Below are 23695 nucleotides of genomic sequence, written 5' to 3'. Positions count from 1 at the left end.
AACTAACTTTTCTTGACAGTATGGATGTGGTTCTCAAACAACTGTTCTCTGCCGTGGTCTGCTTGCTTCTCCACGACTCCTCTCTTTGCATTAGTTTGTGGGTTAGCATTTTTATTCTTTTCTATGTTTCAATAGATATTTTTTGTTGTTGTTGTTCTCTTTCTATTTGGTGCCTTTTTTTTTTTTTTTTTGTATGTGAGGTTATTTGCTTGTCTGGTGGTGCTGGCAACAGAACTCAAATCCTCATGCATGATCTATCACTGAGCTATATCCCCAGGAAGGTTTTCTTCTTAATAAATTCTTAAGAATGACTGACTCATTTGTAATAATTTCCAGTCTCTTTGATATTGGGTGTCTTTTTTTTTGTACATATATTTTTCTCTTGCTTCACACATTTCAATGATACTTTTGCGATTACTATTTTGTTATCTGTGTTCCCCAAGCTAGCCCACTTCAAATCTCAGTAACAAATCACACTGTTTCTGCTTCCGTGCTTGATACTGCATCTTGGTACGCTGCTATTCTGGGCACTTGCTGTATCGCTCACCTTTAAACTTGCCACATCCTCTTCTACATATTCTTCAAACTGACTTAAGTAAAAAGGCCTAAATTTTTCTTCAATGCCTGTACGAAAAAACAGTCCATGAAAACCATACAGAGAAAAACACTGCACATGAATCAAACTAGAATCCTAAAACAAGTTCAAGAACCCAAAAAAAGGCAGGAAAATGCTACAGTTTGAATCTTGAATGACCCCCACTATATGGCTTGGTCTTCAGCCATATACCACTGTCCGGAGCTGTGGTATCTTTAAGAGGTGGGGCTCTAGGCTCCAGGCCAGTCTTAGTGGTACACGCCTTTAATCTCAGTAGCCAGAAGGAAGAGGGATCTCTGAGAATTTGAGGTCAGCCTGGTCTACACAGTCGCTGGGTGGAACTCCAGTTCTGTTTTCTCACAGACATACATTACTAGCATGATGCTCTGTAGGCTCCCAGCTGCCTCCTATTTTATCTCCGCTCCTCTGTTTTAGCCCACTTCACACACTTCTAGGTAATCTAGGGGATGGGACAGGTGCAAAAGTGGACCAAGCACCATATTGCCTTCATTTTCCTCAATTACAGGGCCAACCTAAATAGCAGAATACATTTCTAAGGACACCAAGAAGAACAAATCAAGGGGAGAAAAATAGTGAAAGAAGTTAGAAATGGTAAGGTCAAGTGTCTACCAACAGATAAATACACAAACAAAAACTATCTATCTACATAATGGAATATTATTCAGCAATAAAAAGAAAATTCTGGCATGTTCTACAACATGGATAAACTTTAGAGACATTATACTCAGTAAAACAAGACAGATATGAAACAGAAGTATCGTGTGATTATTGCTCTTTAAGACACTCAAGGCAGTCAAACTTCACAGAATGGTGGTACTAGGACTGGAAGGAGAAAGGGGAGGTGAGTACAGAGTTGCGCTCTGCACTGAGGGGACCTGGAGATGGATAATGACAAATGCTGTTGAAAAATAGGAATGGACTTCACACCCCTGGACTGCATACTCACAGCGGCTAAAATGGAAAGTGTTATATATACTTCAAAACAATAAAAATGCTAACTCCCAAACTAGAGGAGGAAATGAAGAAGCCTGTGCTGTGGGGAAGGGAGTGCCTTTTCCCTGACAAGGTGCTTGAAATGTGTCAAGTCAGTTTGAAGTCACACGTAATGTGGTACTCAAAGCATGTTCCTAACTGTGGTGACTGATTTTTATCATCAGCTGGACTGGATTTAGGGTCACACTTCTAGGTGACTGGGAAACAAATTGAGGTGTGCCTGTGAGGGCATAAAGCAGGGAAGACTCATCCTGAATGAGGACATGGCTGGTCCCATGGGCTGGGACCTTGCATTGAACACAAGAAGAAAGCAAAGTGACTGCCAACATCCCTCTCTCTCCTTCCTGACTCTAGACCTCTGGTCATGGTAGATTGTACTCTTGAAAAAAGCCAAAATAAACCCCTCCTTCAAGCTGCTTTTGTCCTGTATGTTGTCACAGCAACAGGAAAAGTAACTAAACCACCGATGTCACCTTACTGAAGAGTATTACCATGTGGGATGCATCCTGAATATGCACACAACCCTCTCTTACCAGGAAATGTTGGTCGGTCTTCGGGGGCTGCTTGCCAACACTCCTCCATGAGGCTGATGATCTCCCGTGGGCAGTGCTCAATGATGTCCTCCACATTTGGCCTGTTCCCAGACTTTATGCAGATCAAGAGCTGCTCAGGACTGATGGCATCTGCAAAGAGGGATGAGTTTCAGTCGGGGCTCTCGGTCCTACTTTACTCTCAAGCAGAGGATGACAGGACGTGGACAATACTGCCATTTTGTTTCTACCTGCTGTATGCTTCTCCCAAGGCTGTTTCACTCCACAGAGCATCAGCCTTGTGACAAGAAGTTAACGCAGTCTACTGTAGAGATGACAGAATGAGGCTTTAACTTTTGCAGATGAGAGATAAATTCAAAACAAAGCTACTTTTGCACAGAACAAACAAAATGCATGGGTAAAGGTAGGGCATTCCCCAGGGTTCAATACAGAGGCAAAACCAGGATGGTCTGGGCTTTAAAAAGAGTGACTTAAAATACACACTGGTAACTGCTACTCTAGTAGCAAATATGAGGGGTAACACAATCATCTGGAGGAAGAAGGTTTGAGAAGATTTCCCCAAGTCTAGAAAATAAGGAGATATTAAATAAAGAACCAGGAAGAAGGACTCCTGAGGGAGACTCTTCGCTAGGACAGCAGGACACTGTCAGGATGGGAATGACAGAAATCGCAGGCATCAGGGACCTGTGCCTAGTGTTGGCAGGAGCAATGACGTGAGGGAGAGACAAAGAAGAGAGTGGAGAGGAGACGAGGGGGGAACCATAAAGGGATTCACACTTTACTCTGAAGAACCTGAAAGCTATGGGATTCTCTGAAGGATTTTAAATAAATAAGATGATGGTTCTCTCTGCCTTCAAAAAATTCTATTTCCTTGATTTTTATTTTATGTGTTTTCATGGGTGTTTTGGCTGCACTATGTCTGTGCATCACAAGTATGCAATGTCCATGGAGGCAGAAGAAGGTGTCAGATGCCCAGGGACTGGAATTACAGACAGCTGTGAGCAGCCATGTGGGTGCCAGAAATCAAAGCTGGGTCCTGTGGAAGAGTAGCTAGTACTCTTAACTACCCAGCTATCTCTTCACCCTGTCCCATCTTCTGTTTAAGATGACTGACCTATCCTGGCTGCTTTACAATCTGGAAGGCTCAAGGATCCTGAAGCAGAAGGAAGGAGGGTCTGAACTAAAAGGGCCGGTGGGACAGGGAGATGGTCATAGAATTCATGTTTGTTTGTTTTTCAGGCAGTGCTAGGGCTTGAACCCAGGGCTCTACACATGCTAGACAAGTGTTGTAACACCAAGCTCTATTCCTAGCTGAATTCAGTTTTTGAAGTTTTATTGGGTAAGAGAGGGGGATATGGGTGAGTCTCAGGTGGTGCTAAAGTTGTTTACTGTGCAACTCAGTACGGGTGGTGAGCACAGGGAGCTATGGGATAGTGGTGATAATTGGGAGACTGTCTGGGGGATGTTGCTCTGGAGCTTCCCAAGGTTTACGTGCTGGGTCTAATAGGCTAGGGGATATCTTGGTCATGGTCAGAGGCTGAGATTTAAGAGGCATCAGCAGAGACGATGATACCTAATCTACTGGTGTTGATAATCAGGAAGAATTCCCCGAAAGGAACCATTCCTTTCTACCAAACCCCACGATGGCTGTTTCCCTGCACAAACAGTAACTTACTCATCTTTACATTCCCAGCTGACTGAATTGCACACAACAGGTAAAGAAAAGGCTCCTTCATGAATAGTTTCAAAGTATAGGGTGCATACTTAGTAGTTTCAAAGGCCATCCGTACTCCAGGAAGAATCCTGGAGTTTTACAGCAACTCCCAAGCTAAGCTACATTATAAAGGTGTCTGTCCACCTGATGAGTTTCTCCTAAACTGGGATGACTAATTCAACAAAAATTTTCCTGAGTACATCCAGGCATCATTGTGTGTGTGTGTGTTGTATGTGTGTTTGTCTGTTAAAAATATAGAAATGAAAAAAAATCAGATGTGGGTCCAGCCTTTATGACACTGTAGAAAGCAATTAAATGAAGAATTAAAGATATTTAGTAGAATTCATTGAAAGCTACTATTTCAAGTAAAAGTTTTAAAAATGATTACATTTTAAGTGTACATATGAGGCAGAGGGAGAGAAAAGAGATATTCTGACAATTTTGGATGTCAGTTCTCTTCTTCTCCATGCAAGTCCCGGAGTTTGGATTGAACTCAGGTTGTCAGGGTTAGTGGTAAATGCTTTTACACACTGAGCCACCTCACCAACCCTCATGGAACAGTTTTGATTTCTACCACAATCCCACACCTACAAATGTCTTACTCTCATAGGGCTCCTTATTTGCAAATATTGCCCAAAGTACAATGCCAAAACTGTACACATCTGACTTCTCTGTGGCCTTTGCATTGATGTCATTCAGGTGTTCGGGCGCCATGTAGTAGAGGGTGCCTCCATTCTTCTTGGCCGCGCTGTTCACTTCCCTCTGCTTGTTGTGTTCCTCTTTAGTCAGCTTGCTCCAAGTCTTAAAGGAAGCCACACCAAGATCAGCTATCTGCAAAAGAGATGGGGCCAAGAGAATTTACTGCATGAAGGCTACAAGTAAAGCTTGATAATTATAAAATCAAATTTGGGGCCTATCCAGTATATGTGTGGCACAGTCAATTTTCTAATGGTTGCCATAGGTCTCTTTAGAATAGATACTTCTCAACAGACATTCATAGAAACTTCAAAGAATATAAAAGTCCGGCATTTCAATTTCAAAGTTTTTTTTTTTTAACATTTAGTTATTTATTTGGAGGGGGCACATATGGCAAGATGTATATATAGAAGTCAAAGGACAACTTGCATAAGTCCTTTCTCTCCATTCATCAGGCTTTGACTCTTCAGGTCTTCAGGCTAGGCATCAAGTATCTTTCCTAGCTGAGCCATCTTGCTGATCCCTTCACATCTAATTTTTATGTTTGGATGCTCACCTTCCTGGACCTAGATAGAAGTGGGAGGACCTTGGTCTTCCTGTAGAGCAGGGAATTTGGACTGCTCTTCAGTATTGAGAGGGAGGGGGAGTGGACTGGGGGGAGGAGAAGTGGAGTGGGGATAGGGGGAGGGGAGCGGGGGGAGAGGGCAATATGTGGGAGGAGGGGGAGGGAAATGGGAAACGGGGAGCAGTTGGAAATTTTAATTAAAAAAGAATTAAAAAAAATGAGAAAAAAAGAGAAAGGTCACATGTAAGAAATTTGCGGAGACTAAACCATATGTTAGTAATTTTATCCTTCCTTTAAAATATCTGGGAAGGCTTACTAAGTAAAGATGAGTGTCAGAAGCAATATGGAATGTTTGTGAACATTTGAGGATAATGCTCATCCATTGTGGCTGTTTCTAATATTTTTTAATGTGTCTAGGGGGCCTACCACACTACTTCATAAATGTCTTTACATTGTACTTCTTAGCGAGTTGAAGTTAAAAGACAGGGCATGAGAGAATAAAGACTTTTTACAATGAAAAAAAAAAAGAAATAAAGAGAATGGGGACGAGACAACAAAGCTGTGTTTGTGCTAATTTCTTATTTACTTTGCATATTTTTTGGGTTTTTTTTGGGGGGGGGGGGATGGAGACTGGTTATCACACCTTCTATGTGCCCAGTAGCATCCAGAGGACCATGGCTGTGTTAACACTTTCTATTTGCCCAGTAGCATCCAGAAGATTATGGCTGTGTTAACACCTTCTATGTGGCCAATAGCATCCAGAGGACCATGGCTGTGCTTCCAAGCATCCCAAAGACATCCTGAGGGTGAGACTGTTGCTATTTGTTTTGAAGTTGGCAGCCTGAACCTAAGAGAAAACAGGACAGGGAGAAAGAAATCGAAATACACATAAAGGCAGAGAAAGATAACAAAGTCAGGCACGGAGCAAAGAAGAAAGTGTCAGGGCAAAGTGACAGAACATGACAGTCACAGAAGAATCCAAGGGGAAGGTCCCGTCTGTCTCAAAGAAGCATTTGGGGAGGAGCTGGAGCACATGCCTACCTGACATTCGCAGATTTTACCCACAATATAAGGGGTAAGTTGTTAACTGAAAGAATGAACAGTCTTAAAAGACATTGGAGCTAATAGCCGACTAAGACACAAATGGTGTCTGATGCAGATCTTACAGGCATGTCCTGGTTCTTCCACAGTGCCACATATTTTCAAGATCTTTTAGTTTCTTGTTGGTGTGGCTCTGGGGATGACACCCAGGACTCTGTCCCTGAGCTATCTAGTGCCCTTTCAGGCCTCCAGCTTGGATTCTAGCTGCCATGTGCTGCTGCTTCCCTTAGCTAAATGTAGCCCTTGAAAGATCGGGTGTTCTTTTTTTTATCACCTTTGTTTAACAAAAAGTGTTTTCAAAAGAAAATTGACTTTTTAAGGGAAAGTAGAAATGAGCAAAATGTCAACGCAGAGGTCTTTATTTTGGGGTGCCAGAACTGAGTCCAAGACTTTAGATGTGCTAGACTACTTCAACAACACTCCTAGCTACACAAAGTAGGAGGATTCTGAGGCCAATCTGGCTGATTTACTGCTGCTCTGACTCTTAAGCCATTTCTGAATTCTAAGAATAGTTTCTACACACTTCCACCCTCTCTTTATCTCCAGGGTAGCGAGGTCTCAGTCACAAGATTGCCTGGGAAAAATAATGAGCAGACAGCTCATCAGAGCAAAGACGGCAACCCGTGGGTACTTCCATGTCCAAGTCTAACAAAAGGGAAACAAAATCCAGGAACCAGAGATGAGAATTTTTTTAAAAAAATCAATTCATTCTTAGTTATTTTCTGATCCAATCAAGCCTGCAACTGCCCTTTCATACCGTGGCGACCTTGCAGCGGCACCATCCTGCTCAGTACTGAGCTAGGTTCTCCTTTACCATCATCACCTAAAGAAATCGATTTCCAATGGAAAATTCAAACTATAATTATTCAGCCTTCTCAAAGCATAAGTTGTGGATTACCTTGATGTGAAAGTCACGGTCAACAAGGATGTTTTCAGGCTTCAGGTCCTTGTGTATAACGCCTTTGCCATGTAAGTAGCACATTCCTTCGATGATCTCCACAATTATCCTCCCTTTTACAGAGAGTGGGACATTGATCTGAAACAACATAATAAATAGAGAAGTAATCTAACAAGAAGCGCGACTACTCCACCCAAGACGGTGGGATGTGAGCCCAAGGTTTGTGGTAGCAGGTTTCTCCCACCAGGAGGTCTGCAGCACTGCTGTCCCTGGGAAACAAGCCCCTTTCAAGAAAGATTCTACTCCAGGGCTGACAGGGTACTAATGCTGTATTTTGTTCAGTGGAAAAAGTAAAAAACTTCTGTGCCAATCTGGATGCAAATAAAAATATTGTAAGAAGAAGAAATCATTGATTTTCCTGCCTCCTCTACCAGCATGTGCCACTACGATACATTTACACAGTGGAATATTACTCAGCTCTTAAAAACAAATCATGAGCGCTGGAGAGATGGCTCAGCGGTTAAGAGCACTGACTGCTCTTCCAGAGGACCCAGGTTCAATTCCCAGCACCCACATGGCAGCTCACAACTGTCTGAAAATGCAGTTCCATGAGATCTGACACCTTCACACCAATGAACATAAAGTTAAATAAATCATTAAAAATTTAAAATAAATAAAATAAATTAATTAATTAAAAAAAATCATGAAATTTGCAGGCAAATGGATGTAACTAGGAAAAAAAATCCTGAGTTAAGTAACCCAGATGCAAAAAGAAAAACATCATATGTATTCACTTACAAGTAGTTTATTAGCTGTAAAGTAGAGGATAATCATGCTGCAATCCACAGTCCCAGAGAAGCTAAGTAATAAGGAGGGCTCAAGGTGGGGGGATGCATGGATATCTCTGGGAAGGGGAAACAGAACAGACATCTCTGGTGGATAGGTGAGGGGGGATAGGAACAGAAGGGTTCAGGTTGGGGAAGGATGGAGGGAGAGAGCACTGAGAAAGACAACTGGATTTGGGGGGCATCTTGGGGACAAACTAGAAACCTAATGTAATGAAAACCCCCAGGAACCTAAGAGGGTCGCCCTAGCTAAGACTCCTAGCACGGGGAGATATGGAACCTAAACTGGCTATCTTCTGTAACCAGGCAAGATTTCCAGTGGAGGGATTGGGATATCAACCCAATTACAGTTGGGCAGCTTTGTCTTCTTGTGGGACTCCTATCAGGGAACAGGGGATCTCTGACTTTTTTGCTTGCTTTTGTTCTCCTTTTCCTCCTACTGGGTTGCCTTGTACAACCTTAATATGAGGGAAGTACATAGTCTGTACTGTAACTTGATATCCATGTTTGGTTGATACCTATGGGAGGCTTGCCGTCTTCTGGAGAGAAAGGGAGGAAGAGTGGATGGGGTGGCAGAGGGGAGATGTGGGAGAGGGACTTGGTGGTGAGAAAGGAGGGGAAACTGAGGTTGGAATGTATACAAAAATAAAAGAAAAGATAAAGAAAAGAAGCCATAATTTAGAAAGAAAGCAATTGAGGGAAGTGAGGGAAATACATGGAAAGTATTGAAGGGAGGAAAGGGAAAGAGGAAAATGATATAATTACTATTTTTTAAAAAAATAATTTATAAAAGAAAATCTTGAGAGAACTTAATACTATATTCACTCTACAATATCCTTTATGTCTAGTGCATTATGCAACAAAAACTCATGTTTAAAACATGAAATCAAACTCCTTGTAAAGAATGACATTTATTATTATTATTATTATTACTACTACTATTATTTCTATTTCTACCACTCCTACAAAGATTGTCTCTGCATGCCTAAAATGATGTTTAGAATATTAGAATGGGCAGCAAAATCCACAAACATTTCCATGGCATACTCAATGTGATATGACAATATTATTTACATCAAGTATAAGAATAATGTCAGGGAAATAGGAATGTGAAATGACACTAAAAGAAAATGAGTACAAGGAAGTATGTTCACATTGCTGACAGCAACATAAGCATCTCTGTCACATGCATGATTCTAAAACTATGCTCAGGTCCATTTTTTTCTTTTTTGTGATATGGCAGCAGACACTTTAGATATTTGTAGAATCTCAGGTCACTCTTGAAAATTATATCCCAGCATTTGGGAGAGAAGCTCCAAAGCTACAGTGAAACCCTGTCTCAAATATATATATATATATATTTCGATGTCATTATTTAAAAAAAACACATATTTCTATTTTTAGTGGTAAAATTTCAGTTTTTCTCAATACAAGAACCAGCTTGCAGAAAGAATGATTTCAAAAAGTCTATGTGTGTTTGCTGCTGGTTCACAGGAAAAGGTCGAGGTGGTAGAACTTAAAATTCTCAAGTCATACAAAATCACAGTCTTCACACCATCTGTGGTGGTTTCAATAGGAATGACCCCATACACGTATGTGCTTGAATGCATGGCCCAGAAGAATTGGCACTATTAGGAGGTGTGGCTTTATTAGAGGAAGTGTGGCACTATGGGGGCAGGCTTTGAGGTCTCATATGCTCAAGCTATGCCCAGTGTGGCACAGTCTCTTTCTACTGCCTGAGGATCCAGATGTAGAACTCTCAGCTCCTTCTCTAGCACCATATCTGCCTGCATGGCACCATGCTTTCTTGCCAGGATAATGGACTAAACCTCTAAAACTGTAAGCCAGCCCCAATTAAATGTTCTCCTTTATAATAGTTGCTGTGGTCATGGTGTCTCTTCACAGCAATAGAATCCCAAACTAAGACACCATCTTTATCCACATTATGCTATAACTGACCACAGCATCAATAGCTTGACCACCACGATATAAAAGATAGCAGAAGGCTGGGTGTGGTGGTACATACCTATAGTCCCAGATACTGAGAAGGCTGAGGCAAAAGGATCACTTCAGCCTAATAGTTGAGAGCAGCACTGCTATGGACCTTGTTTACAAAAACTGATTAATTAAAAATACCAGCAGAGATTTGTTTCTGTCTTCATTGGTATAATTTCAGGAAAGCCTAGTGAGAATGAATGACCCCCAGCTCAACCTTTTCTTGCTTCTCTAGGTCCTTGACTTTTCTTGGGTTCTGTTCATTGCAGCTTCTCACTGAATGATATCACAGAATGCCTTCCATCATAGATGACTTATCTCTATCAAAATGCCTAGTTCTGTCACATGGCTGATCTTACCTGGCGTGGAAGAAGAGAACCATCTGGTCAAACTACAGTGCATGTGTATTATCTTTTACCCTTGCCATGGGTGTTCATAATTCTGAGAGATTGGCTGATTTGGCAGTTGTAAGGTATAGGGAGATGGAGGGAGGGGAAATATTTGCTACAAAGGCAGCTGTATGTTTCAGTCCCTTACATGCAATCTGTGTGCTGGCAAAAGTTGGTGACTGGCAGTTCTACAAATTGGCATCCTCTATCTCCTTCACACATGGCATTCTCTGTGCCTGGAGCGCTTACCCTCCAGTTGTCTGCTTCAACTTGTCCTTCTATGGAAGCCTTTCCCACCTCGTTCAGGTTGGGGTGGGCTCCTTGTCTATGTTCCACAGCAGGTGACTGTATGCCTATCAAACACCATCACATCATATGCTCACTTGTCTTTTCCACCATTTCCACCTGCCTATGTTGTATTAGCTATGGACACCTGGAGAACTAGCACAAGACTCAGATCCTAATAGGTATAGAAATTTTAAAACCTTATCTAGTTTACATGAATTCAGTTTTTTTCCATTTTTAAATTTTATATTGCTGTGGTTTATATTCTAGATTTAACTTATAGTAACTTCTTACATGGTCTAAAAATACAGTTGCTAACATTCCACCTTCTCTTACAGTTAACAGCAGTGTATGTACTTTTCTTAATCACTATCATTTGCAACATAATATGAATTTTCATCAATCAACCCAAATTTGTTACCACTTATATGACCATGTGTAGGAAGCAGAAGATTCTTTGGTAGAAGATAGGTCTATCTGTCAACTGTAGATTAGAGAGGTGAGGAGGTTCAGTAAAGAGGGAACCGTAAGTGGTGACACAGAACTATCAGTGGGCACAGATTGAAGAGGGACTAACTTTAGAAATCCAAACTAAACCAGATGTGGTGGCACATGCCTTTAGTCCAATATTTAGGAAACAGAGGCGGGCGGATCTCTGTGAGTTCAAGGCCAGTCTGGTCTATATATCAAGTTCCAGAAGAGCCAAAGCTACATAACAGAGAGACCCTGCCTCAAAACAATAATCGCCACCCCCCCCCCAAAAAAAGAAATAAAACAAAAAATAAAGGAGAGTCCAAATCTTGGAACAAAATTCCCAAGCAGAAAGCTACCAACAACACCCCAAGAGTAGCCATCACCTGACACAATAGCACAGACTTCTGGAAGGCGCCACCCACCTCGGCCTTCAGCACATGCATCAGGTTGCCCTTCTCCATGTACTCCATCACCAGCGAGTAATTCCCATCTTCTATGATGATGCCCAACAGCTTCACCACTCGACTGTGTCTCAGTCTGTGCATCATCTTCCCCTCCTCCAAGAGGGCCTCATTGTATCTGTGGGCAGGAAAGGCAATAAGCTGAGCAGGGAGGAGCAAAACCTTCTACCCAGGTGCTCAAGAAGCTCCGGCGTCCCTGCAGTGTGCCATATTGCAGACATTTGTCACCATTAGGTCTGTTGCGGTCTCCTCTGGGCAGTCAGGTCCTAGAAGGCAAAGAAGCTTCTCCTCATATTTATACCCCTCCCTCCCACCCTGTCTTAGGAACTGGCAGTTGGGTGCTCACAACACACACACCTGTGTAGCATAAACCTGGTCTGATGGAGACTGAGCTGGAGAATACAATAAAGGCACAATTCTCAAAACTAGTCTTAGGAGGGGAGAAGCCCTCTAGTGATTGCCTTTTACAAGCTTGCTGGGATTTTTCATGATGGAAATGGCCTTCTTTTTCTATTTCAGGTTAGGTGTTTTCATCCACGGCTCTGTTTTCTTTTCACTGCTTCCCTTACTACCCAAATTTCTGTCTTCAGTGATGTCTTTCCCATACATTTCTCAGGCATTAATATCTTTTCATTAATCCCAAAGTCCTCATCCTAACAGTAAGAGTTAGGATCACCCCTCACATTGCCAGTGTGTCAAGTCTCCCGGTAGGTCAGGCTCATTTAAAATTCCATGTGCTTAGCCACACAGGTGGTGACAACTATTTTCTGGGGCAGTTGGCATGAGGTCTACCCATCTCTGTTCCCAACTCACTCAGCACGGTTGGGTCCTGTGTACACCTTTTTCAGGATAACAAATCCATGAGTTCTGTGGAAACACAAGGACACCTTCCCAAAGCCTCCACTGTCTAGATCTGTCTTCTCCAGCAGATCACTAGATGCCATTTTGATGTTGTCCAAGGACATGTCTGGTTCCATTTTGAATGCTTAATGTAACTTTTGGTTCTTGCTTAGTGCTGTGCCCTATAAAGAAAACAGAGGACATCTCAGGACATGACTTTAAACGAACATTATTTAAAAATCAAAAACAAAAAAAAATATCACATGTTGCCAGGTATGGTGGTACATGCCTGGAATCCCATTACCTAGGAGACTGAGTGAGAAGGATTAAAGGTCTGAGGCTAGCTTGTATTCCATAGTGAATTCTAGACCAGCTTGAACAATTAAGTGAGTCCTGTCTCAGACAAAAAGCCCACAGAGGCACCATGTATGTGGGGTGCCTTTGCTTTAATTGAGGATAATTGTAATCTGTAACATGAGCTGTTCAGCTAAGAGTTACAGATGACTGTGATTTTTATTCCAGTGGACCTTTCATTTCTGGCAACATGGAACACTAGAAAAATTTTAAAACACTCTGCCACAAAGAGCCATGCATGTTAGATAACATAATTCGAGCATCCACTGAAATTCATAGTTGAGTATAGTAGAAAAGGAAAACCAGACTGCACGTTGGACAAGAAGTAACGACTCACATGGTGGCAACTGGAACCAGTGTGGCCCTGGGTTAGGAGTGGAGGTGGTATGCAATCCAGGAGGGCTGGAATGAGGCCTTCCTGTCACTTGGACCTCCTACTACTCCTTGACAGAAAGATGGACTGGAGAAAATAAAGAACAACCGCTAGCAAATGAATACATGTGTCTAGGGCTAGGAATGAGGTACTAGAAAAGATTCTCGGTGAATTCATAATCTGATTAGTTTGGGCTTTGAGATAAAGAGGATCCTGGCCATTTTCTTTAGGGCCGGATTCCCCAAACTAAGAATGTTTATGTACAAAGAGGCCATAGTCTGATGACATCCTCAGATTATAAGGCTAAAGCCAAAAAAAAAGACTTCAAGACAGGCTAGACAGAATCTGTCCTCTTCCATGATTACTTTAATATAAACTCCCTTTCCAGAAGTATAAATAACAAAAATTCCCTATGAGCTAGACCCTGTGTATATAACAGATGGCAATACCTAGCACTGAGTGAGAACCTCAGCTAAATAGTATAGTGAATAATTTTAGTAAATAAGTATGTTTCAAGAAATTATTAGCAAAATTAGGGCTGGAAGAATATAAAGAGAATAACACACTTTGAATAGGAAGATGGGAAAAAGAATGAGGACTTGAGAGATCTGTCCATCTCTGCTGAATAGTGGCATTCCGTGTTTCTCAGAACGAGGGCTTCAGGATCTGTCCATCTCTGCAGAATTGTGGCATTCCATGTTTCTCAGAACGAGGCCTTGAGAGATCTGTCCATCTCTGCAGAATTGTGGCATTCCGTGATTCTCAGAATGAGGACTTGAAGGAGAGGGCTTTGGTGGGGGGCCTGGAGCCACAGTGCCAGGATGCGAGTGGTAACTTTGCTGAGTTCAACATCTTCCTGGCTACCACTCATACAAGGTTACTCACTATAAACAATGTCCATTCAACACAAGCAAACTTTATTTCCACTTTAAATGCTGTGAAAAGATGGCAGAAAACTCCAAAGGAAGGAGGGCAACACATACGGAAACAGTATTCATGGGTTGCAGTTCTTTCTTAAAAGGTGAAATAGTGACGAAAGAGAAAATCCAGGGGGCCTAAGAAGTGCACAAAACATGTCCAGTGTGTGGTGTTTAACAAGAAGGAGTGGAGGTACGACAGTCATCTCCCAAGAAAGAAAAGATTCTTCCTGGGGTTCTGTCATTCCTGAGGAAGCTTTCTGTTCACAGTGGAGTGCTCATTCTGGGTGAAGATGTAAGAAATTCAGTAATATCAAGAAGTACAGAGGAGCCACTAGTTTCCAGGCCTGGCTATAGGAATCCTCCTAACACTGTGTTAAAGGTTTTGGATATTTCAGGTGAGAAGTTTTTAGATAATATCTTACAAGCAAGGGCTGCCTGTGATCTTGTCTAGTGACCTGCAGCAAGTGCTTGAGTAAGCGAGTCTCCTATACTGTACAGCTCCCTAGAGGACACCAGCATGACAGCACAGCTGATACCAGACGGGCATGGCAAATCATCTTCTCCACACCTCAGGCATTGCCAAACAAGAAGACCAGCATTGGGGTAGAAGCAAGGAGAGGAAGCTGCCCAGGTGAAGGCATGAAGACGGAGGAGGAGGAGTGAAGAAGGCGTTGGAGGCTTGCTAGCAGAGCCATTCATTTGCCTTGTGACTTTAAGGAACCTAAGTCTCAAGTTCCTCATTCATCTTGGGACTGGCAAGGAATTTATGAGAAAGTAACACATGAAAATATGTTTGCCTGCTTAATGGCTAAGGCTACAGTTAGCCCCTGCTTATGTTTGTCAACACCAGGGCTCTGTATTGTATTCACAGGTACATTTCCAAGTGTACAAAAAGCATTTCCAACATGATGTCTTTAATGGGCGGGGGGGGGGGGGGGGGGGCACTACAACAGTCATCTCACACTGAAGCACAGGCTATTTCCGAGGGCTCTGCTATCCCCAATGTTCTCTTCCAGGTTGAAAACACAGCCCCAGAGTGCTTCTGACTCACATGCTCAGTTCAGGCTTATACACTGAATTAAGACTACCCAGCAAGTCCCACGGACAATCTATGAGAACGAAGACGGGAGTGTGAAGACGGAAGGTGTAAACATTAACGTATGTTCCAGGCCTGATTCCTCATTTCCTAAAGATGCTCTAAGGCATGTGGACCTGCCTAGTCTTCTCCATCTCACGACGTGCCCCTTTCCCCATTTTTTCGTTAAATAACTTTTTTTTCATTTATTTTACATACCAACCAGTTTTCCCTCCCTCCTCTCCTCCCCTCCCCTTTCCCATCTACCCCTTCCCTATCCACTCTTAACAGGCCTCCATGGATTTGCTCAAAGCATGGTGTATCACATTGAGGCAGGACCGAGTTGTTGAGGGTTGAGGCAGGGCCAGGTAACCGTAATCTAGCAAGGGAGAGGTCCTGCTCTCACTGTTAGAAGCCTTACTAAGAGACTAAGCTACATGACTGTCACACTCACACAGAGGGCCTAGGTCAGTCCCATGCAGGCTCCCTGACCTTTGGTCCAGTGCTCATGAGCTCCTGCAAGTTCTGTGGGTTACACCATCATGAGCCCCTCCCAACCATATTATTTTAAACCCTAGTCAGAAAGACTAGAGGTTGCTGGTCAGCCAGGTGTCCATATACTCTCACTTCCTGGGGGACCCATCTTAAGACTTCCTGTTATGAGATATTTACAGAGCTTGGACTTCTCTTCTCAAACAGCTGTTTTAAAATTGTTTCTAATGAAGTTTACACAGGCAAAAAACAAAAACAAAAGCAAAAAGCAGAAACAACAACAGCAAAAAAACTTGTTTGGCCACTGTCCCCAGTGCCTAGCAGAATCAAACATGAGGTAAACAATTGTTAAGCTGTTAAAATTTTTTTAAAGAACTATTTAGTTGTTAAAGAATAAAGGATATAGTTAAATAGATTTTAAAGCATTTATAAAATAAATTATATGACAATTTAGTAGAGAATAAAAGGCATAGGGAAAGATACTAAAATATTCACCAACATTTTATTTACACTGTAGGGGAAATGTTTGTTTTCTTCTGTATACTTTTGTTAAGTCAGTGTCTTGCTGTGTGCCTAGACTGGCTTGAGATTTGTGATCCTCTTGCCTCAGTTTCTGGAGTGTTAGATTATAGCTCACCATGCCTGGTTCTTCTTTACCTTTTAAAATTATGCTTTCTATAAAAAACACAAATTATTCATAAGAAAATTATGTTTTGAAAGAATCAATCAAACCTGGGCCATGGACAAAGCTATGCACAGTGATAGTTCTAGTAGCTTTACACAGAGCAGCAAAGGCATTTGCTACTGTTTGTGTGCACAGAAGAGCTGTTAAGACTCCTTCCGGGTCTGAAGTACAGCTAACAGTTTTCAAAGGTGATGCGGGATGAAAATGTTTTATGGGTGTGGGTGGTGTGCTTGTTAATCACAGAACTCACGCAGACAGAGGCAGGAGAGATCATTTGAATTCAAGCTTACTTAGTGAGTTCCAGACCAGTTAGGGCTACACAGTGAGATCCTGTCTCAGAAAAGAAAAAAAAAAAAAGCAATGACTTAGTGATTAAGAGTGTTTGCTACTTTTGCAGGAGACCTGGTTTTGGTTCTCAGCACACACATGGCAATACATAGCCACCTGAAACTTCACTTGGAGGGAATTTGAGTCTCCACAGTTACTAAGGACACAAATGGTGTACATACATACATGTAGGCAAACCATTTATACACATGGAAAAAAGGAACATTTAAGAACACACAAAAAGGGATTGCTCGGCACTTGGATGAGAGACCACCTAGGAATACTGGGCCCTAGGCTTAAAAAGAAGAAGAAAAAGAAAGAAATAGATAAACCATATAAAATTCTTGCCAGGTGGTGGTTGGTGGTGGTGTATATATTTAATCCCAGCACTCAGGAAGCAGAGGCAGGCGGATTTCTTGAGTTCCAGGAAAGCCTGGTCTACATAGTGAGCTCCAGGACAGACAAAGCTACACAGAGAAACCCTATCTAGAAAAACTGAATAAACAAACACACACACATGCGCACGTGCACACGCCCAAAGCAAATAAACTACAGTCATGTCCTGAAATGCACCAATTCAAATGTATGATTTCAACCTTTTAAGTTCTCACTGGCTATCTCTCGGCCTAGCCAGGCCTCCTGAAATCTCTGTACAGCCTCCAGTGGTGTGGAGCTAGGCAAGGGCTCTACTATCCGTAGGGACCGTGGCCCTGGACCCAAGTCAGGGTTTCCTCTAGTCTTGAGCTTTATTAGTCTAGTCTGATCTCATCACAAACTCTCTTTTGGTAGATTTTAAATAGTTTCTTTAGTGTTTTTATGTATGCTGCTATCTTCTGGCAGTGCTGGAGACAGAACCCAGGGCCGCACACATGCCAGTCAAGTGCTGTACTGATGAGCCCCATCCAATTTATTAGCAGTGTATTTTGAGAGAGCCATGCAGGCAGTTTCCTGAAGCAGACCCAAGGACTGCAAAAACACTGAATGTAAGGTAGAAAGTCAGATATTCAAACAACGTTTTAAAGAATTAACTAAGGCATGTTAACCTGTTTTAGAAAGCCATAATTAATTTCAACTAATATCATGTTCTTTTGAATGGGATTTGCTACTATTTTGAGATAAATATTAATGCGGAACCATAGGGAGTGAAAATTTCCCACTGAAACAAATCAGAAATTCCAAGAAATTTCAAAATTAACCCTGGCAAAATAGGTCTACATTATATATACATATAATACTGTTTGAATTCAAGCTTTCTTAGTGAATTCCAGACCAGTCAGGACTATACAGGACTACACCCTGTTTCAGGAAGAAAAAATACACACACACACAGACACACACACACACACCCTTTAATGGGTGGACTCTCTTTAAACCCATTTAGTTTTCTCTTAATTTTTCAATGACAATCATGTATAAGTGCAGGAGGACAGAGAATGAGAGAATGCTAATTGCGTATTGTGTCCCACTTCTTTCCTAACAGAATTCTGACTTTACTAAGGTATGTGATCAGAAGCAAGCTCCAAGGTTCTTTAACTAAAACAGCCTGTGCTTTGTCTATAAACAGGGCAATGGACAAGGAATCAAATTACCAACAAAAGGTAAAGTTGGAATAAAATTTAACGAAGTATGATCAAATACATGAGCACATTATGACCCATGAATTAACCTTTATCAGGACTATTTTCAATTTACAAATAAAGAAACTAACAGCTGAGGTTAAACGATTCACTGGCAATGAACGGATTCAAACCTTACCCCTTTTCTAGACTTCGGCTCTCAGTTCTCTGATACACGCTACTTTTCTTGAAAGGCAAATAATCATTTATCTTTTGAAAACCCCAGATTCAAAGACCAAATTGTTGCCAGGCACAGTGATACATGCCTTTAATACCAGCACCTGATGTAGGAGTGTTCTTCTATCTATCTGTTGCTTTCATTGGTTAATTAACAAAGAAAACTGCTTGGCCTGATAGGTCAGAACATAGGTGGGTGGAGTAGACAGAACAGAATGCTGGAAAGAAGGGAAGTGGGCAGACACCATAGCTCTCCTCTCCAAGATGGACACAGGTTAAGATTTTTTTCTGGTAAGCCATCACCTCGTGGTGGTACACACATTATCAGAAATGAGTTAATCAAGATGTGAGAGTTAGCCAATAAGAGGCTACAGATAACAGGCCAGGCAGTGTTTAAAAGAATACAATTTGTGTGTTGTTATTTCCGGGGCTAAGCTAGCCAGGCGAGACAAAAAGCAAGCCCGTCATTCCCACTACAAGCATCAAGGAGGCAGAGGCAGGTGAACTTTTGGGAATTCAAAGCCAGCTTGGTCTTCTACATAGTTAGCTTCAGGACAGTTAAAGCTACATAGAGACCCTGTCTCAGCTGGAGAAGAGTGAACACCAGGACAGTCAGGGTTACACAGAGAAACCCAGTCTTGAAAAACAAACAAATAAAATCAATATTATCCATGCTTTTATTGTAAGACCCACCTGCCAGAATACTGTCCAAAGGGTGGGAAGCTACTACACTTTTGATTCAATTCCCAGATTCTTCGGGTGGTATCAACATATCATGAATTAATAAGTAGCGGTACCATGCCTAGTTTGTAAGTTGTTACCTTAGGCATATTTCTTAATACAGCCCTGAAGGCTTAACATTATGTATGAGGATCAAAACAGGAAAGAAAGAGAAAAATGAAAATTAAAGTTGATAATCACCACTGCTGCTTTGCCAATAGTACAAAATAAAATTTCATTTTAAACAAGACTAGTCTTCATTTTTAGTATACAGCAGAGCCTCAGCAGTGTCTTTCCAGTGGCGACAAAATTACATGACTAAGTTATTACATCTCAACGTTCACACTGCCAATAAGTTTTCTTGTGTTAAGAAAGAATTAACAGCTTGATACAGAGTGAAGCGCTTTTGCGTAATTTCTTGAACAAAGCAGCTTCACTCTGCCCCAAATAAATATGCAAGAAATCAAATGACCTGCAAGAGACAAAGAAAGAGCCACCCTGGACCACACCATCCATCCTCACGAGGCTCTGTCCAACACTTAAGGTGAAGAGGAGGTGGCTTAGCTTCTTCATAACCCAGAGAGGGTCTGCAGCAATCCATAAAGGTCTGGAGAAGCCATGGACGTTTGACCCCGTTCTCTCGCTGAGCTACTGATTGCTCTGCAACCTCCTGCTACCCCAAGTACAACAGTAATCGACCCTGTGAAGGGTTGGTAGATCCAGGAGCATTCACGTAACCTTGCTGGATCACTACCACTTCAACAACCCATGGCCCCTACCAAATGAATAGTAAGAGAGAAACACCTGTCGTCCTGCCCCACCATAGCCGTGGCCACGGCGCAGATGTCCACTTTCTGTCGCGACTTGAGCTAAAACTATCTCAAAAAGGGAAAAAAGGGTCCAACCTCCCGCTGGAAGGCTGACAGCAAGACCCGCACCTTCCGACTTCCGGGTGCGCTGGCGGTCCCGCTCACCACCTCGCTTCCGGAAACGAGTCCCGCCCTCTGGCCAACCCGCTAGAATCGTGCGGCCCCGCCCCTTCCGGGGGGCCAGCTGTTGAGGAAACAAGCCGCGGTCCCGGCCTCGCCTCCGCGCCGACTTACCGCAGCGTCAACCCCAGAGTTACTTTCGTTTTCCGCGGCCGAGCACCCCGGCCCAGGTGAGGAAGGACGGGCGGTGGGCGCCAGCGGTTGAGCCTCGCCGTGGCTGCCGGACCAGGACGGTGCCGGGCCCCGCCGAGGATGCGACCGAGTTCGGCGCTGCAGCGGCGCCCAGCCACGCCCGGGCTCCCGGCGGCCTGGCGCCGCGAACACTGCGCTCCTCCGAGGCTCCGCACGGCGGTTCGACCCCCGGGAGGTGAGCGGCACCGACACCCACCCGCGCTCCCGACACCTGCGCTCCCGAGGCTGCTCCGGGGGCTGCGCGTCCTCCTCGACCGGCGCTCCTTACACTGGGCGGCGCTAGGCTGTGTCGGCCTCTGTCTCCGCCTCTGCTCACGCCCCGGGGCGGTGAACGTGAGCGGGAACTGGCCGCCTTCGCAGGACGATCCTGGATTCGCCTTGCTTTCCGGGTGATTCTGAGAGAGCCTGTCAAGAGGTGTCCATAGCTGCTGTCAGGGCGGAGTCAGCCTGGCCCGCAGAAACCGTGTGCGACCTCGGCGACCGAGAGCTGGCAGTATCGTTCCTCTGCCACGGCGGGCTGTCGAGAAAGAAATGTGATTATTTTTGTAGCCCTCTAAAATGGTTATTGTGAAATCTCAAGAAAAAAACAGCGTCACTAATGGTGTCATTAAGCGGTTGCACGACAATACAACGATCACTTATTGTCAAAAGATAATTAGTCGAGAGAGGATTACAAAAGACACAAAGAAGTCTTACTGAAGCATACACAATCACCACCTTAAGAAAATCACAGCCCTTTTAACAGATACCTCGCCATGCAGATAAACATTAAGAAGATACTCAATGTCATAGGACATTTTGGGAAACTCAGCTTTGATGTAAAATACTTATAAAATGTCCAGAATTCCCAACATTCACAAATGGAAGGAATGCAAAACATTATCTTTATAGTTACTGCATACACATACTGGTAGTACCCACGTGAACATAAGTCTAATATGCAGACACATGGACCTAAGTTGTTTTTATTTTTTTTTTGTTTATTTGAGGGTGTGCGCGCACGCAAAGCTGCACACATGTGAAAGTCGTAAGTCCACTTCATTAGCTCTCTACCATGCGCTTTTTTTTTTTTTTTTTTTTTTTTTTAAAGCAGATAAGGTCTCACTTTTAGCTTGTAGAGTAGGCTAAGCTAGCTGACTAGTGAGTCCGGAAACCTGCGTGTTTTTGCATCTCCGGCATTGGCTTCAGGAATGTTGCCATGGTCAGGTTTCTTACACGGGTTCTGGGAATTAATTTCAGGTTCATTATGTTTGCATGCTTGCTGAAGGAACTGTATTCCCCAGATCCCTGTACCGAAGTTGTGGTTTGGTTTTTCTTTTCAGTTTTTTTTTTTTTTTTTTTGAGTATGTATACGTGAGTGTAGATTCCCCCGGAGGCCATAGAAAGGCAACAGGTCCCCTGGAGCTGAAGTTAGAGGTGAGCTGTCCAATGTAGGTCTGCGAACGAAGCGGGTCCTCCTTAAGAGCAGTAGTGATTTTTAGCATCTGACTCATATCTCCAGCCCCTGTATCTGAATTAATTTTTAAAGGTTTATTTTATATATATGAGTGTTTTGATGGCATGTTTGTGCATTGCTTTAGTGCCTGGTGCCCATGCAGGTCAGAGGAGGGCATCGGATCTCCTGGAACTGGAGTTATGGATGACTTAAGTCACTGTGTGACTGCTGAGACTGTAACCCAAGTCCTTTGCAAGAACAACCTCTGAACCATCTCTCCCAGCCCTGTATCTGAATTTTTGCAGCAGCTTTTCATAATTGCCCAAACTTGGAAGCAAATGAGTTACTTTTCAATAGCTATGGTAAATGTAATACTGCTTGGCACTACAATGAATTCTAGAATTAAAGAATTTGGGGTGTTTTTTGTATATCTCTAAGTAAGAGAAGTCAGTCTTTAAAAAAAAACCTACACAATATGATTGCAAATATGACATCCTCAATGAGGAAAGCTATGGAGATTCTGTAAGGCCAGTGGCTGCCAAGAATTTACAATGAAGAGGGATATATAAGTAAAGCACAGGGGATTTTTTTTTTTCTTAACAGACTGAAACCATTTCATCTGACTACATGGATGCCTGTCATGGCATACATTGGTCTGGGCACTCCAGAGAGGCAGAACCAAATAGGAGGATGGGGATAGAATTTTTTTTTTTTTTTTTTTTTTTTTTTTTTTTTTTTTTTTTTAAGAAAAGGGTAACTGGATTAAAATTAGAGAGATTGAAAAGTCTGGTGTGGGTCTATAAGCTGAAGACCTCATGTTGCTGGTAATGGTTCATTCTTAGGCTTGAGATCTCAGAATTAGGGAAGCTGATGATGTGCCTTTATGTGTGTTGTTAGGTTTTATTACTGTGAACATCTTACTAGACCTAACTTCACAAATTATAAGTTAACTTGAGAGAGAAAGAGAGAGCGAGTAGTTCTCTACTACCTGAAGCATTAACTAGGCTACTTGAGATATATACCCCATGAATAAGGAGGTACTATTATATTGATAATCCCTATTTCTCTCTCTCTCTCTCTCTCTCTCTCTCTCTCTCTCTCTCTCTCTCTCTCTCTCTCTCTCATTTGCTTTGTCTTTCTAGGGATTTATCAAAACTTCTGATCTCTTAAAAAGTTAGTATTTCATATTCTATTTTCAGGTTCATTGACTTCTACTATCTTTTTATTTGTTTTGTTTTTGTTTGCTTGTTTTTGCTTTTTGAGTCAGGGTTTCTTTGTGTAGCCCTGGCTGTCCTGGAACTAGCTCTGTAGAGCAGGCTGCCTGTCTCCCAAGTGCTGGGATTATAGGCTTGTACCATCACTGCCCAGCTGATTTCTACTATCTTTATTATTTTCTTCTGCTTGTGGTGTCCCTGTCCTTTTCCTTATTTGTTAGTGTCTTAGTAGAGTTTGTTGTTTTAAGACTTCTTTTTCTAATAAACACATTTTAATGCTGTAACTTCCTTTAGTCTTTTTTACTCACATCTCAGATGTTTTCATATGTTTAATTTCTACATTTACTCAATTAAAATAGTATTAAGACTTTTTCTGACCCATAATTCATTGATATTATTTACTTTCCTAGTATTTAGTGTTTTTTTTTTTTCTTTTGAGACAGGGTCTCACAAAGTAAACCTGGTTGACCTTGAACTCAGAGATTTACCTGCCTCTGCCTCCTGGGTTCTGAGATTAAAGATGTGCACCACTATTCAGGCTTCCATTCTCTTTTCATTGGTTTCTAGTTTAGTTTTGTATTAAAGTAGAACATATTTTGTGTTATTCCAATTTTAGTTGGCTGTGACTCAGGATGAATGGTGCACATGTACCTGGGAACTGGGTAATTCTGTTTTGCTGGGTAGAATGCTCCATAACTGTCAA

The 23695-nt window shown here is 42.4% G+C and overlaps 1 protein-coding gene across 4 annotated transcripts in view; it reads right to left on the bottom strand.

Moving 5' to 3' along the window:
- The window catches only part of Ripk1 (receptor interacting serine/threonine kinase 1), a 32006-nt gene extending 11350 nt beyond the window's left edge, over nucleotides 1-20656 (bottom strand). Inside the window, exons 1-8 of one of the 4 annotated variants that reach the window (XM_057787563.1) lie at nucleotides 20266-20391; nucleotides 19136-19295; nucleotides 12397-12605; nucleotides 11545-11701; nucleotides 7135-7272; nucleotides 4477-4705; nucleotides 2143-2292; nucleotides 548-624 (exon numbers count right to left, since the gene is read on the bottom strand). In XM_057787563.1, coding sequence (XP_057643546.1) covers nucleotides 548-624; nucleotides 2143-2292; nucleotides 4477-4705; nucleotides 7135-7272; nucleotides 11545-11701; nucleotides 12397-12560 — 915 coding nt within the window. In that variant the 5' untranslated portion in view covers nucleotides 12561-12605; nucleotides 19136-19295; nucleotides 20266-20391. Of the gene's footprint in view, nucleotides 1-547; nucleotides 625-2142; nucleotides 2293-4476; nucleotides 4706-7134; nucleotides 7273-11544; nucleotides 11702-12396; nucleotides 12606-19135; nucleotides 19296-19966; nucleotides 20100-20265; nucleotides 20399-20539 lie in introns of those variants that run through there. The other 3 variants (XM_057787565.1, XM_057787562.1, XM_057787564.1) reach the window with 3 other exon arrangements.
- Nucleotides 20657-23695: the final 3039 nt, after the last annotated feature.

This window comes from Chionomys nivalis, chromosome 13 (genome assembly GCF_950005125.1).
Source record: "Chionomys nivalis chromosome 13, mChiNiv1.1, whole genome shotgun sequence".
Classification (NCBI taxonomy): domain Eukaryota; kingdom Metazoa; phylum Chordata; class Mammalia; order Rodentia; family Cricetidae; genus Chionomys; species Chionomys nivalis.
This window is presented reverse-complemented; position numbering and strand designations above follow the sequence as displayed.